The following is a 12,537-nucleotide window of genomic DNA, read 5'->3' as shown; positions in this document are numbered from 1 at the left end:
TACACGTGCATCCGTGACGAGTTGTTTCTGGCATTGATTCTTGATCCACGAGAACTGATAAGGTGGAGGTGATTGCTGGCAGCTCATTGACTTCTCGTGACACCACGTTGTGTCGCTGTGCAGCTTACGAAAATTGACTGGGCGTCATGTTTCAAGACTACCTTTATACCTACCTAACCAATTGGTTTTACCGATGAGGCCTCAATAATGAGCGTTATCAATCGCGATGAGTTCGTAGATGTGATTAGTTTTACCCATGACCATCCAGTTCTCACAGGAGTTCTGTTGCTGCCCAGCAACCGAAACCTCCAATAGAATCAACGGATTGGCTGCTTAGAAATTGGTCCCTGGCGGAACGTGCATCGAAATCCGGGGTATCCCCACTGTGGCCGCCGATTCGTCAGAGTGGGGGCCTTTTAACAATGGTTTTGCCACAGGAGACTTGACTCAAGAAACGCGTCTACGATTGAGCTTGATCCGAATATCGACAGCCAGTTTACAGATCACAGCTCCTAAAAATGCGGACCTCCAGGGTATCTAGAGATGCCTCGAAGCTATTCGATCGCGTATCGGACCCAATATCACCACCGAGACGAGTGACGAGATCATCACTTGCCCAATTCGCCTTTGCCTCCTCGGCGAATGAGTCCAAGCCTACGATTCGCGATATTGAGGATATCGCAGCTCCTCCCTCTCGAAAACGAAGGCGTGTCGTTGCCACGAAAATCGAATCATCGATATCTACAAGTTCCGTCAAGGCCAAAGCCGCCGGCCAAACCCTCGATGACATCCCATCGCCGCCAGCCAAGGCACCGCGACGTGCTCGCAAGCCTGCTCGCAAAACGACCAACCCATCGACCGGCGAGACAACTATAGAGCCACCCTCCGACTGGGAGGCCATGTACGACGTGGTGAGGAAAATGCGAGCCCCTGGCGGACGAGCACATGGCGCAGCTGTGGACACAATGGGCTGCGAGCGGCTGGCGGATCGAAGCGCATCGCCCAAAGACCAGAGATTCCACACACTGGTGGCGCTTATGCTGTCGAGTCAGACCAAGGACACGGTGAACGCCGTGGTCATGAAGAGGTTGCAGACTGAGCTACCGCCGTACAAACAAGGGGCGCCGGTCGGACTGAACCTAGAAAACATACTGGCCGTTGAACCGAAGCTGCTGAATGAGTTTATCTGGCAGGTGGGATTTCACAACAACAAGACAAAGTCTGTACCTGCCCGTGAGACGGTTACCACTCGTGAGGATGGTTTGGCTAACCTAGTCCAGGTACATCAAGCAAGCGGCCGAGATTATTCGCGACAAGTGGAACGGTGACATTCCCGACACTATCGAGGGACTGACATCTCTACCAGGGGTCGGTCCCAAGATGGCCTACTTGTGCATGTCGGTCGCGTGGGGTCGCACAGAGGGTATCGGCGTCGACGTGCATGTGCATCGCATCACGAACCTCTGGGGCTGGAACAAGACCAAAAACCCAGAGGAGACGCGCGTAGCACTTCAATCATGGCTACCGAAAGACCGCTGGCACGAGATAAACCACCTGCTGGTCGGTCTGGGCCAGTCAGTATGTCTCCCCGTCGGGCGCAAGTGTGGTGAATGCGACCTGGGAATGGAGGGTCTCTGCAAGGCGGCGGATCGGAAGAAGGTGTTGGAGGGGCGGAAGATCAAGGCGGAGAAGATGGAGCTCGAGGCTCTAGACGGCGCAGCAGTCAAGGTCGAGGTTACACAAGACGTCGTGGTCAAGAAAGAGGAGGGTATCGATGGGATGACAACAGTTGATCCGGCGGGGGAAGCCGCGGCCCCGCCTCCGGAACCAGCCACCCCATAATATATCCCAGCAAATGACAAGGCCCTGGTAGGAAACGATTCGACCACGTCTTTGAGGCCGACGAACGATGGCGCTGAGAGCGGGCGTTCTGAATAGACACTGAAAACGCATCAATGCCCATCGATAGATACCCTGCAAACTGATCAGTTCTCACTGCAAAGCAAACAATCCCGCGGTCCAGACAGTGGGTTCGACCAAGATGGCGCTATTGTATGCGCGGGCCAGAGCCGCTGCTCACGAGATCATTTACGCGCCCGATACGATATCGGAGATAAGACGGCGTCTCGCCCTCGTTCAGCTGGCGTTGGCAACAGGGCCCTTGAATGGAAGCCAGACCAGACCCAGACCCGGGCAGCAGCACCACGTAATCAAGCCAAGGCGACGGATCGTCAGTCCATTCTGAGTCAAGGTCAAAGTCACCGCCTCTGCAATTGTCGGTTGGTTCCGCCAGTTGGCTGCTGCTTCTGGTCTTGATTCGCACGGCTGAATGTGAATGAATGAATACTGGACGGTTCCATTGTTTGATTGTGCGAGGGTGAATCAATTCAAAAGGCTCCCCCGCCGAAATGGGGAATTTGCTATGTCCCCAAAGCCATGCATCCTGTACGCCAACGCAGCATCCTCAACTACCCGAGAATAGAAATGTACACAACGGCGGGCAACGCCTCGCAGGTCCTGTGGATGTAGATTCCACCAAAATAAAAATCAACGAAAGCCAAACCCCATCATTACGTCGTGGCCGTCAAGGATAACGCCTTTCGGTGGGCCGTGGGAGTGACGCCCGTCTCCCGGGCCGGCGCTCGGTGTTTCTTGTTGGTCGTGCTTATACACCCCGGATGACCTGGGTTCGCTCCGACTCGAGTTGCGCAGCGTTGCGTTCGTGAGACTGCTTCTTGCACTGGATGGTTTGTTAGCGAAACTGGCCTTCAAGACAATGGAGTCTGAAACTTACGTCCTCGAGACCAGTGCACTTGTGGTCTTCTAGCAGACGATGCTTGCCGCAGAAGTGCCCTTGGCAGAAGGAGCAGTCGCCGACGATGCGCTGGGCGGGCTCCCGGCATTGGGCGGCGGTGCATCGAATTCGCTTGGGAGGCATGTTTGCGGTTGTTGGTTTGGGGGAGAGTAGATGAAGACGGTGTAGTAGCCGTAGAGATGCGGAGACGGTGAGAGTGCAGATGGAGGAGAGAAAGAGTCGAGAGAGCGGTAAGAAGTGTTCGACGAGACGATATAATAGTCGGAGCCCGGAGCAGGTGAATGCGCCTTTGGAACTCGGTAGAAGAGCGAACCCGGGGGAAGGACGAGATTCACACACACGCAACGAGAGTGAGTGATCAAACAAGGCGTTCACAGAGATAACAGTAACGAACGAGCAGAGGGGGACCCAGGCCGGGCTTTATAAGGAGGCGAGGCGGCTGATGAATGAATCATGCTCGGGTGGAGCCAGCGGTCTGTCTTGTTCGCCTCTAGCTTCGCTCTCACCACATCCACATGCCGTCGACAGGGGAGGAGTACTGTAGGTGACGGACCCCAGGCGAGGCAGCGGCAGCGGCATACAGTACGAAGTAGCACACACGATACCTACCTAGGTACGGAAAGATGAGGAACGAAACAAGCCTGCCAGCCAGAGCAGGGGACCAGCCCAGGCAAGGCAAGCCTTGCAGGTACCTGGTGGTCCAGAATGCAACCCAGATTCTGCTGCTTGCTGCTTGCTGCCGCCGTTTTCCTCCTGGCTTATTAGATTCAGCAACCGCCTGGCTGCATCGACATGTACATCGTTGGCGTACAGTATTCCCATGGAGCCGGGCCTCAGTCTCGGCCGCCAAACCAAAAAACCTAGACACGGCAGAAACCCGTGGAAACACGCCCCCCGGCTCTAGCTAGGTACTCCCCTCCAACTTCTGTACTGTGCTGTATGTACACGGGCACGGGCAACGAGGGTGTTGTTGTTGTGCTGACCAAGGACCGTCCTGGCGAACCCGGACGGGCCACTTTTACCCGCGGGGGCGCTGTCCTCTGGGGGACTGGAATGACCAAGCCGGACCCGGGACTCTAGAGAGAGAGCGAGAGAGGCGAGTTGAAGGGTCACCGCGAGGCTCCGAAAGCGGTGGAGGCGATGCTGCAAAGGACTCCATGGGGCGGGGCCCCCGTACAGTACAGTACAGCACAGACAGAGACAGAGAAAAGCGTACCGTAGGTAGCGTAGCGCCAGCGTGACGTCGATCAGGTGGGCGGATAAACCAAAGCACAATTGAGGCCGACAATGACGGCAGACGGAGACGGGATGGTTTGCAATCTCTTGATTCTCGCCGGATCCTTGCTGACCACGGTGGCAGCACCACTGAAGACTGCACGACCGATGCCAATGGCTTCATCCAGCGTCTTGTGCCTCAAACGACCGCTGCCTCGGCTGGCGCTCCAGAGGGCCGACTCTCTACCTACGCCGTCCGTCCATGGACCTTGGATGGACCCTAGGCTGGCTGCCAACAACTGCTGCTAGCCTGGGCCCGTGGTAGGTGGTCTACGTACTCCAGCTTCCGCCTGTTGACTACCGTGGGCCCCCAGCACGTTCCCAGGGATCCCATCCATGCCGTGGGACATTCTGATGGGCGATAACCGGGGTAGGGGATCCATTTGCAGTCAACCCTGTCAAAAGGCCGCTACCCTGCAGAAAAAGGGCCTTCGTCAAGGTCTCCTCTCTCTCACACGCCCCCCAAACCTGCCTTGAAAGGGAATATGCTTGAATGCATGGGGATCGGCCCCCCAACAAGCAGGTTCGTCGCCTGGTGCGCCGGGAAGCCACTGCATCATGCGGCCAGCCAATCGATTCCGGCGGAGACGGTGTCCCAGTCTCTCCCGGAGTCGGGGGCGAGTCAGGTCTGGATGCGTCTCGATGCCGCGAGCATCCCGTCACCGTCGTCGTCTCTTCGGCGGCAGCGAATTTAGGCGCTTACGGTGTGCTACATACGGGCGGTGGGAGCAAGTGCGCGCGCCAAGCTGGGTACACGGGAGCAGGCATTCATTGACGACCTCTCTGGAATAAGAGTACGAGCCAATCTTGTCAGCCTCGTTAATGCCCCGACGCCTTGTCTTCAAACCCCCACAGCGGGTGGCTTCTTCCCTGTTGTTGAAGGAATGACGCGAGAGCCGTGAATCCACACGTCAAACTTCTCGTCATTTGAGAAAAGTCCACGGGATCCAAGCCACAATATTATCATTAGTGCGAGAACCAACTAGTGAATACTTGCTAGCACTATCTTTAACTACATTCTGGGGCACACATGTTGTTGGGTTGAAAGAAGTCGTCTTCAAACTGGTGAGATTGGTGGGCTGTTTGCCAAGCAAGGTCGTTTAAAAAGACTTGTCATGTCGACTGTTGATAGATCATCAACTGATGCAAAAGTCAGCTCCTGGGACGAGTTTCTCTACTCCTGCTGCATGAGAAATGTAAGGATCTGCTGCCAACGGCATGATGTTATCAATCGTATTTCCCTCATTCCGTGATATGTTCGAGAGCCCCGGTGCTCGAGCCGGCGTCCTCCGTGTCCCATCTGCCCGGCATTCCTCGCTCCGTGCGCCCCGGGGACGCCGGGGCCGGACCTCGAAAGCTGGAATCATGCCGCATACCTGACGTGAGGAAACTGTGTAACACAGTACCGTACCTGCCCCAAAGAATCGAACTTTGTTCTGACAGGCCCTTCTGGAGCTTCCCTTGTGTCTTGGATGTTTCCCTTTGGTTGCCGCTAATTTGAGTCAATCCCGCCACATCCGAAGAGTCGGGTGCTAGTGCAGCTTCCATTGACTCTTAAGTTCTCGGGGTCCCAATCTGTCGACGCCTAGTGCCTCTTGCATACCTACTTATTCGTCTATACTTGATCAATCGATCGAATTCCTGCAACAAGATCTGTGGAAGTGGTCCACTTTCTGCCAACTTGGAGATCGGGCCATGTTCCACCCCCGGCCTATAGACAAAACTAAGCGACAGGGATTATCAAGTAAGGAAAACAAGCCGTCATCGTATAGGGGTTAGTACATCAGTTTGTGGTCAAGTTGAAGCACTGAAAACGCAAGTTCGAGTCTTGCTGACGGCAATCCTTTCTTTTTTGCATTTTCCACCTCTTTTTTCCTCTGCCTCTAAAGACGGAGGCTGTCTTTAAAAGACTCTTTTACATCACCATTCTGCAACAAGGAACAAAAGCCGTCATCGTATAGGGGTTAGTACATCAGTTTGTGGCTCATGTGAAGCACTGAAAACGCAAGTTCGAGTCTTGCTGACGGCAAACCATTTCTTTTTGTTCTTGTCCACAGCTCTTGGGTCGTGATGCTTTCATTTTTGCTGCTTATACGTACTGTGGCCTCTGTCCTGGCGAGTTGCTTGGTACTAGTTGTCCACAGATGCTTGGATCTATCATTGTAGTTTGGTGTCCGCTGCTATTTACATACTTGCTTTCACACGCAAGTGCCAGTTGTTCGAGTTTTCTTGGTACATGCTTTACTACGTACTGCACCATGACCTGTTCTTTGCCCTTTCCTCCATTTCTTTTTCTCATTGTCTGCGTGCTTATAATATGCCATTGGCAATGCTCATCGTGAGAAGATGTGATCTCAGTGCCCAAAGGTGTCGTTGAATCATTACGGCTCTTCACCGGTCCTCGGCTCTCGTCCGGTTGGTGAAAATAACGTGACAGCCCGGCACCCGTATAGTTTGGTTTCTGGTAGCTTTCACTGGTACTGGCCTTATTTAATACTTGTACTTGCTGATATACCCTGATAATCTAATTGGGAGGGTTGCCTGTCGTTGAACAAACGGCTAGTTTATCAGTTATTTGAGATCCCAAACGACAAGCTCCCGGTACTAATTGCCAATAACGGAACGTGGGGTCCATACATGACGTCGACAGCCATTCACCTTTCCCGACGCTCTTTGACTTACAAATACATCGGCCTCGCGTAACTAATCACCCGTTTCTTCTCCTGCAGCTATTTTCGTCTTGCTTCCTTCGACTTTGATAAGATAGCCAGGTCAGGCTGTCGGTCTCCCATCTTTAGTATTCCTCCTATCAAGTGGCGTCTCTTCCCCTCCTCATTGGATCGACCTGTACCTCCGCCATGACATCAACAACCAAAAACCGCGGTATTAGAATTGCCATTGACCGTGGCGGTACTTTTACAGACTGTGTCGGCGAGAGCAATGGAGAGGAAATTATCATCAAGCTCCTCTCAGAGGACCCCGCCAACTACAAGGATGCCCCGCTTGAGGGCATCCGACGCATCATGAGCCATTTCCTGGGTCGAGACATTCCTCGGGGTGAGGCCCTGGACACTTCTCAGATTGACTCCATTCGCATGGGAACCACCGTTGCCACTAATGCCTTGCTCGAACGCAAGGGTGAGAAGATTGCCATGGTGGTGACCAAGGGATTCAAGGATTGCTTGACCATCGGCAACCAGTCAAGACCCAAGATCTTTGACTTGGCTATTCAGAAACCAGACGTTCTGTACGAAAAGGTTGTTGAGATTGAGGAGCGAGTTACACTTGAGGACTACGCAGAAGATCCCGAGAGAACGACCACCAAGGCAGAGGCCCAGGTTGGGACCAAGGAGGTTGAGGGAAAGACTCTGGTCCGTGGCTTGTCGGGTGAGACTGTGAGGATCCTCAAGAGGGCCGAAGAACAAGATGTTCGATCGAAGCTCAAGGAGGTGTACGATCAAGGTATCCGGAGCATTGCCGTTTGTCTGATGCACGGCTACACGTACCCGGACCACGAGGCGTTGATTGGCCGCATAGCCAAGGAGATCGGATTCCAGCACATTTCGTTAAGTCATGAGCTCATGCCCATGATTAAGCTTGTGTCTCGAGCCACATCTGTCTGCGCCGATGCCTATCTCACGCCAGCCATTCGCAAGTACATTGATGGCTTCCAGGCCGGATTTGAAGGCGGCCTTGGCACTCGCAGCGTCAAGGAGGAGAAGGGTGCCAAGGGAGCAAGATGCGAGTTCATGCAAAGTGACGGAGGATTAGTGGACGTGGACAAGTTCACTGGGCTGAAGGCCATTCTCTCCGGCCCAGCAGGAGGTGTTGTTGGATACGCCATCACCTCTTACGACGATGAGACCAAGACACCTGTGATTGGGTTTGATATGGTATGTACAAATTATCGGCCTTGAACCCGTGCTCTACTGACATCGAACAGGGTGGTACTAGCACAGATGTTTCGAGATATGGTGATGGGCGATACGAGCACGTCTTTGAGACTACTACAGCTGGCGTCACCATCCAATCCCCTCAGCTGGACATCAACACTGTGGCAGCAGGTGGTGGTTCACGTCTCTTCTTCAGAAACGGTCTCTTTGTTGTTGGGCCTGAATCCGCTGGCGCTCACCCTGGTCCCGCGTGTTATCGCAAAGGAGGCCCAGCCACCGTCACTGATGCCAACTTGGTCCTGGGTCGTCTTCTACCTGAGTTCTTCCCTAAGATCTTTGGCGAGAATGAGGATCAAGGACTTGATGTTGAGGCTAGCAGAAAGGTCCTCCAAGAGCTGGCTGATCAGGTGAATCAACAGAGCGACAAGAAATTGTTGGTAGATGAGGTGGCGTATGGCTTCTTGACGGTGGCCAACGAGACCATGACCCGACCTATTCGATCTATCACCGAAGCCAAGGGTCACGATTCATCTAAGCACCGGCTCGCGACCTTTGGTGGCGCTGGAGGCCAGCACGCTGTTGCTATCGCCGAGTCATTGGGGATTCAACAAATCCTTGTCCACAGATATTCTTCTGTTCTCTCGGCCTACGGTATGGCATTGGCAGATGTTGTTGACGAACGACAGGAGCCTGAATCAATGGTGTGGAAGGACGATAAGGATGTTGTTGGTGAGCTGCAGAAGAAAATGGGGAAGCTCAAGGACCAGGCAAGACAAGCTCTCAAGGAGCAAGGCTTCCAAGATGACGAGATTGCATTCGAGGAGTATCTTAACATGAGGTACCGTGGTACTGAGTCCGCGCTCATGATTGTCAGACCTAGCCAAGAGGAGGCCAAGGAGAGCTTTGGAGGTAACGACTGGGACTTTGGGCAGGCCTTTGTGAAGCAGCACCGCTACGAGTTTGGATTTACTCTGGATGAACGGGATGTCATTGTCGACGACGTCCGTGTCCGAGGAATTGGCAAGAGTTTCCGCCACAGCGAAGAGACGGTTGACAAGCAGCTCAAGGCCCTGAAGCAGCAGGCTGTCTCTGAAAAGAAGAAGCTCAACAGCCAGCAGGTTTACTTTGAGGGGGGAAGACAGGAAACCCCAGTCTTCAAACTCGAGGATCTGGAAGTTGGTGACTCTATTCCTGGACCAGCCATGCTTGCGGATGGTACGCAGACGATCGTGGTTACGCCAAAGGCAACGGCGGTTATTCTCAAGACCCATGTCGTCATCAACCTTGAGAAGGAGGGTTCAAAGTCTGAGTGAGTGCTTTAATTGCTATTTACTCTGCTGTACTAACACACTTTAGGTCCACCAAGACGACTGCAGACCGTGAAGTTGATCCCATCATGCTCAGCATCTTCGGTCACCGCTTCATGGCTATCGCTGAGCAGATGGGTCGTGCCCTGCAAAAGACAAGCGTTAGTACGAATGTCAAGGAGCGACTTGACTTTTCATGTGCAATCTTCGATGCTACTGGCGGCCTCGTTGCTAATGCTCCTCATCTGCCTGTCCACCTTGGCTCAATGTCGACCTGCGTGCGACGTCAGGCCGAGATTTGGAAGGGAAAGCTGGAGAAGGGAGATGTCATCATCTCAAACCATCCATCATATGGTGGTACTCACCTTCCTGATGTGACTCTCCTGATGCCGGCCTTTGATGAAAAGGGGGAGAACATTCTCTTCTACGCCGCATCGAGAGCGCATCATGCGGATATTGGTGGCATCAGCGCCGGAAGTATGCCTCCTCACTCGCGAGAACTGTTCCAGGAAGGTGCCTCGATCAGGAGCGAGAAGCTGGTGAGCGGCGGCAAGTTCAATGAGAAGAGAGTTGTTGAGCTCTTCTACGAAGAACCCGCCAAGTACCCAGGGTGCAGTGGAACACGTTGTTTGGCCGACAACATCAACGACCTGAGAGCCCAAGTCTCCGCTAACCAGAAGGGTATCTCGTTGATCGAAACTCTGATTGCCGAGTATGGCCAGGAAACCGTTCAGTTCTACATGGTCAACATCCAGAAGAATGCCGAGGATTGTGTCCGCCGACTCCTAAAGGAGGTGCACAAGCGATTCGAAGGCAAGGATCTCTCAGCAGTTGACCACATGGACGACGGATCGCCTATTCGTCTCAAGGTTCATATCGACGCAGAGAAGGGAGAGGCCGAATTCGACTTTGCGGGAACCGGGCCTGAAGTCTATGGAAATGTGAATGCACCGCAAGCCATCACATACAGCGCCATCATCTACTGTCTGCGGTGCCTCATTTCAGAGGATATCCCACTAAACCAGGGATGTCTGAAGCCGATTCACGTCAAGATTCCCCCCAAGTCTATTCTGTCTCCGTCACCAGGTGCGGCAGTTGTTGGCGGAAACGTCCTCACCAGCCAGCGCATCACCGATGTCATCTTCAAGGCCTTCCAGGCCTGTGCAGCCAGTCAAGGCTGTTGTAACAACCTAACCTTTGGCTTCGGTGGTAATCAGAACGGAACGAAGGCCATCAAGGGCTTTGGCTACTACGAGACGATTGCTGGTGGAAGCGGAGCAGGCCCTGACTGGGAGGGCACCAGCGGAGTTCATTGCCACATGACAAACACTCGAATCACGGACTCTGAGATCTTTGAACGGCGGTACCCTGTGCTTCTTCGCGAGTTCTCTATTCGATCGGGCTCAGGAGGACGTGGCCAGCACCGTGGTGGCGATGGTGTGATTCGTGACATCGAGTTCCGCATTCCCCTTCAAGTCTCTATTCTCAGTGAACGCCGCGTCTATCACCCTTACGGTCTGAACGGCGGAGGAGACGGAGAGTGCGGCCTCAACCTCTGGGTTCGCAAGGTGGAAAAGGCAAACTGGGAGTCTTCACTGAAGCAGTTCCATACTCAGGAGGATGCCGCCGAGGTGGAGTATGAGGAGAGGCACATCAACATGGGAGCTAAGAACACTGCTTCGATGAAGGCTGGAGACCGAATCATTGTGTGCACTCCTGGAGGAGGTGGATGGGGAGCTGAAGGGGCAGAGAGCGTAGCGAAGAGAAAGGTCAATCACACTGAGGCATGGCGGAAGGGCAGTGGCAGCGCGCGGGAAGAGACGGCACTCCAGGCTTAGACGGCCAAGAAGAGGAGCTGGCTACCCGTTCGTTTGTGTCTAGAAGCTGGCTGTAGGCTATCTACCGTAGCAAAAGAAAAGTGCCGAATGTATCTTGCGTGAATTACGACTCGTCACATACGTCCACTGCAACCGACATGCCTCCAAAACCAGGCAGAAAAGCCAGGAATGGCCAAGCCCTGTATTCACAGAGCCTCGAATACGTTCCTCAACTTCCACCCTTCCCCAGGGATTCCGCCAAGGGAGATATCCCGGAATAGCAGCGGTATCTGAGTCAGTGTTGGGTCCAGGATTCAAATCAGGAATTGTCTGAGGAGCTGTTCAACGCCACTATCACCGATTGACACAACCGGCCTTGAACCATTGGAGAATTGATACAAGGGAGAGGGGTGGTGTGGGTTTGAGGGGAAAGACACTGCCGTGAACTGGGGACACAGATAGAGTCACCCTGAAACTTGGACAGGATGAGACATTTTGTTCCTTTCCCCGCCGTGAACCGCGTGCGTGATGGATCTACGTAGTTGCTCTTTTCTCATTCTTGACATGTGATGGCTCGCATTATGCAGTGTCTTGGCCAAAACCTTGATCTTGAAGACATCACGGCGACTCTACGGCTGAAGGCTTCATCCTCCCTTACACCCCAAGACGGCTGATTCGTACGAAAAGTGACGAGCTGGTCATCTTCTAGTCGAAGGGATGAAGCCATGATCTGATCGGATAACTATTTTGGGATAGGTGTGAACCCTTCTCTAAGCGAGATGGACGTTGAAGCTATTTTCGTCCCATCTTGAAAGCCTGATCAAGCTTGTTTTTACCCGGACGATAGACGGACCCCAAGAAATGTTTAATTTGGAATGAATTTGGAACGGCTCTAAAGATAGGTAGAGAGCAAGTACGAGTAACTGGTTTATTCTTGGAGAGCGGGATTAGATACTATCCGAGATTGTGTCCTTGGTTAGAATACGAGGACGGCTCAAGTTGAGTGCCTAAGAGAGGAAGGTACCGCCTCCTGCCTCTTTCTCGAAGCGAGCCGTCATCGTCCAAAAAGGCAAGAGCAAACGATGAACGTGAACCTGAGGACGCAATGGGAAGGCGCCAAATGCCAAATACCAAATCCCCCTCACTCTGCCTTTTTCCCCCGTGACAAAACTTGGACCTTTCAACATCCCCGAGAAACGAAACTCGCCCACCCACCACTGACTCAATCTCGCTTCAACCCCACGACGACAACCCCGACAATCTGGATCAATGGCGGCTGCGACCGACTCGCATGCATGTCCAACCTTAGGCAACCAAGATGCTCGCGAATCATGGTGCGACTCCCCCCGCGCGATCCTGGTTCAACTCGGACAAGAGGATTCTCTGCCCCAATCCAGACGGACCGAGCCTCGTTTGTTTACGAGACCAGC

The 12,537-nt window shown here is 53.5% G+C and overlaps 2 protein-coding genes and 1 pseudogene across 3 annotated transcripts, besides 1 other annotated feature; 2 read left to right on the top strand and 1 right to left on the bottom strand.

Moving 5' to 3' along the window:
- Positions 1-518: 518 nt before the first annotated feature.
- NCS54_00699100 (Endonuclease III-like protein) lies at positions 519-1,842 on the top strand (the record flags this gene model as incomplete). Its single annotated transcript, XM_053152430.1, has 2 exons — positions 519-1,219; positions 1,281-1,842. 2 exons carry the CDS (start codon positions 519-521, stop codon positions 1,840-1,842), a joined length of 1,263 nt encoding a protein of 420 aa, XP_053008405.1.
- An 823-nt stretch (positions 1,843-2,665) lies between these two features.
- On the bottom strand, positions 2,666-3,217 carry NCS54_00699000 (Hypothetical protein; the record flags this gene model as incomplete). Its single annotated transcript, XM_053152429.1, has 2 exons — positions 2,795-3,217; positions 2,666-2,740 (listed from the first exon to the last, which is right to left on the bottom strand). Exons 1-2 carry the CDS (start codon positions 2,936-2,938, stop codon positions 2,666-2,668), a joined length of 219 nt encoding a protein of 72 aa, XP_053008404.1. The 5' UTR covers positions 2,939-3,217.
- A 3,689-nt stretch (positions 3,218-6,906) lies between these two features.
- Positions 6,907-11,128, top strand: NCS54_00698900 (annotated as a pseudogene). Its single transcript has 3 exons — positions 6,907-7,983; positions 8,034-9,292; positions 9,340-11,128.
- Positions 6,907-11,128: a sequence feature.
- Positions 11,129-12,537: the final 1,409 nt, after the last annotated feature.

This window comes from Fusarium falciforme, chromosome 5 (assembly GCF_026873545.1).
Source record: "Fusarium falciforme chromosome 5, complete sequence".
In the NCBI taxonomy this organism is placed as follows: Eukaryota; Fungi; Ascomycota; class Sordariomycetes; order Hypocreales; family Nectriaceae; genus Fusarium; species Fusarium falciforme.
Note: the sequence above shows the minus strand (reverse complement) of the source record. Positions and strands in the feature narration are given on the sequence as shown.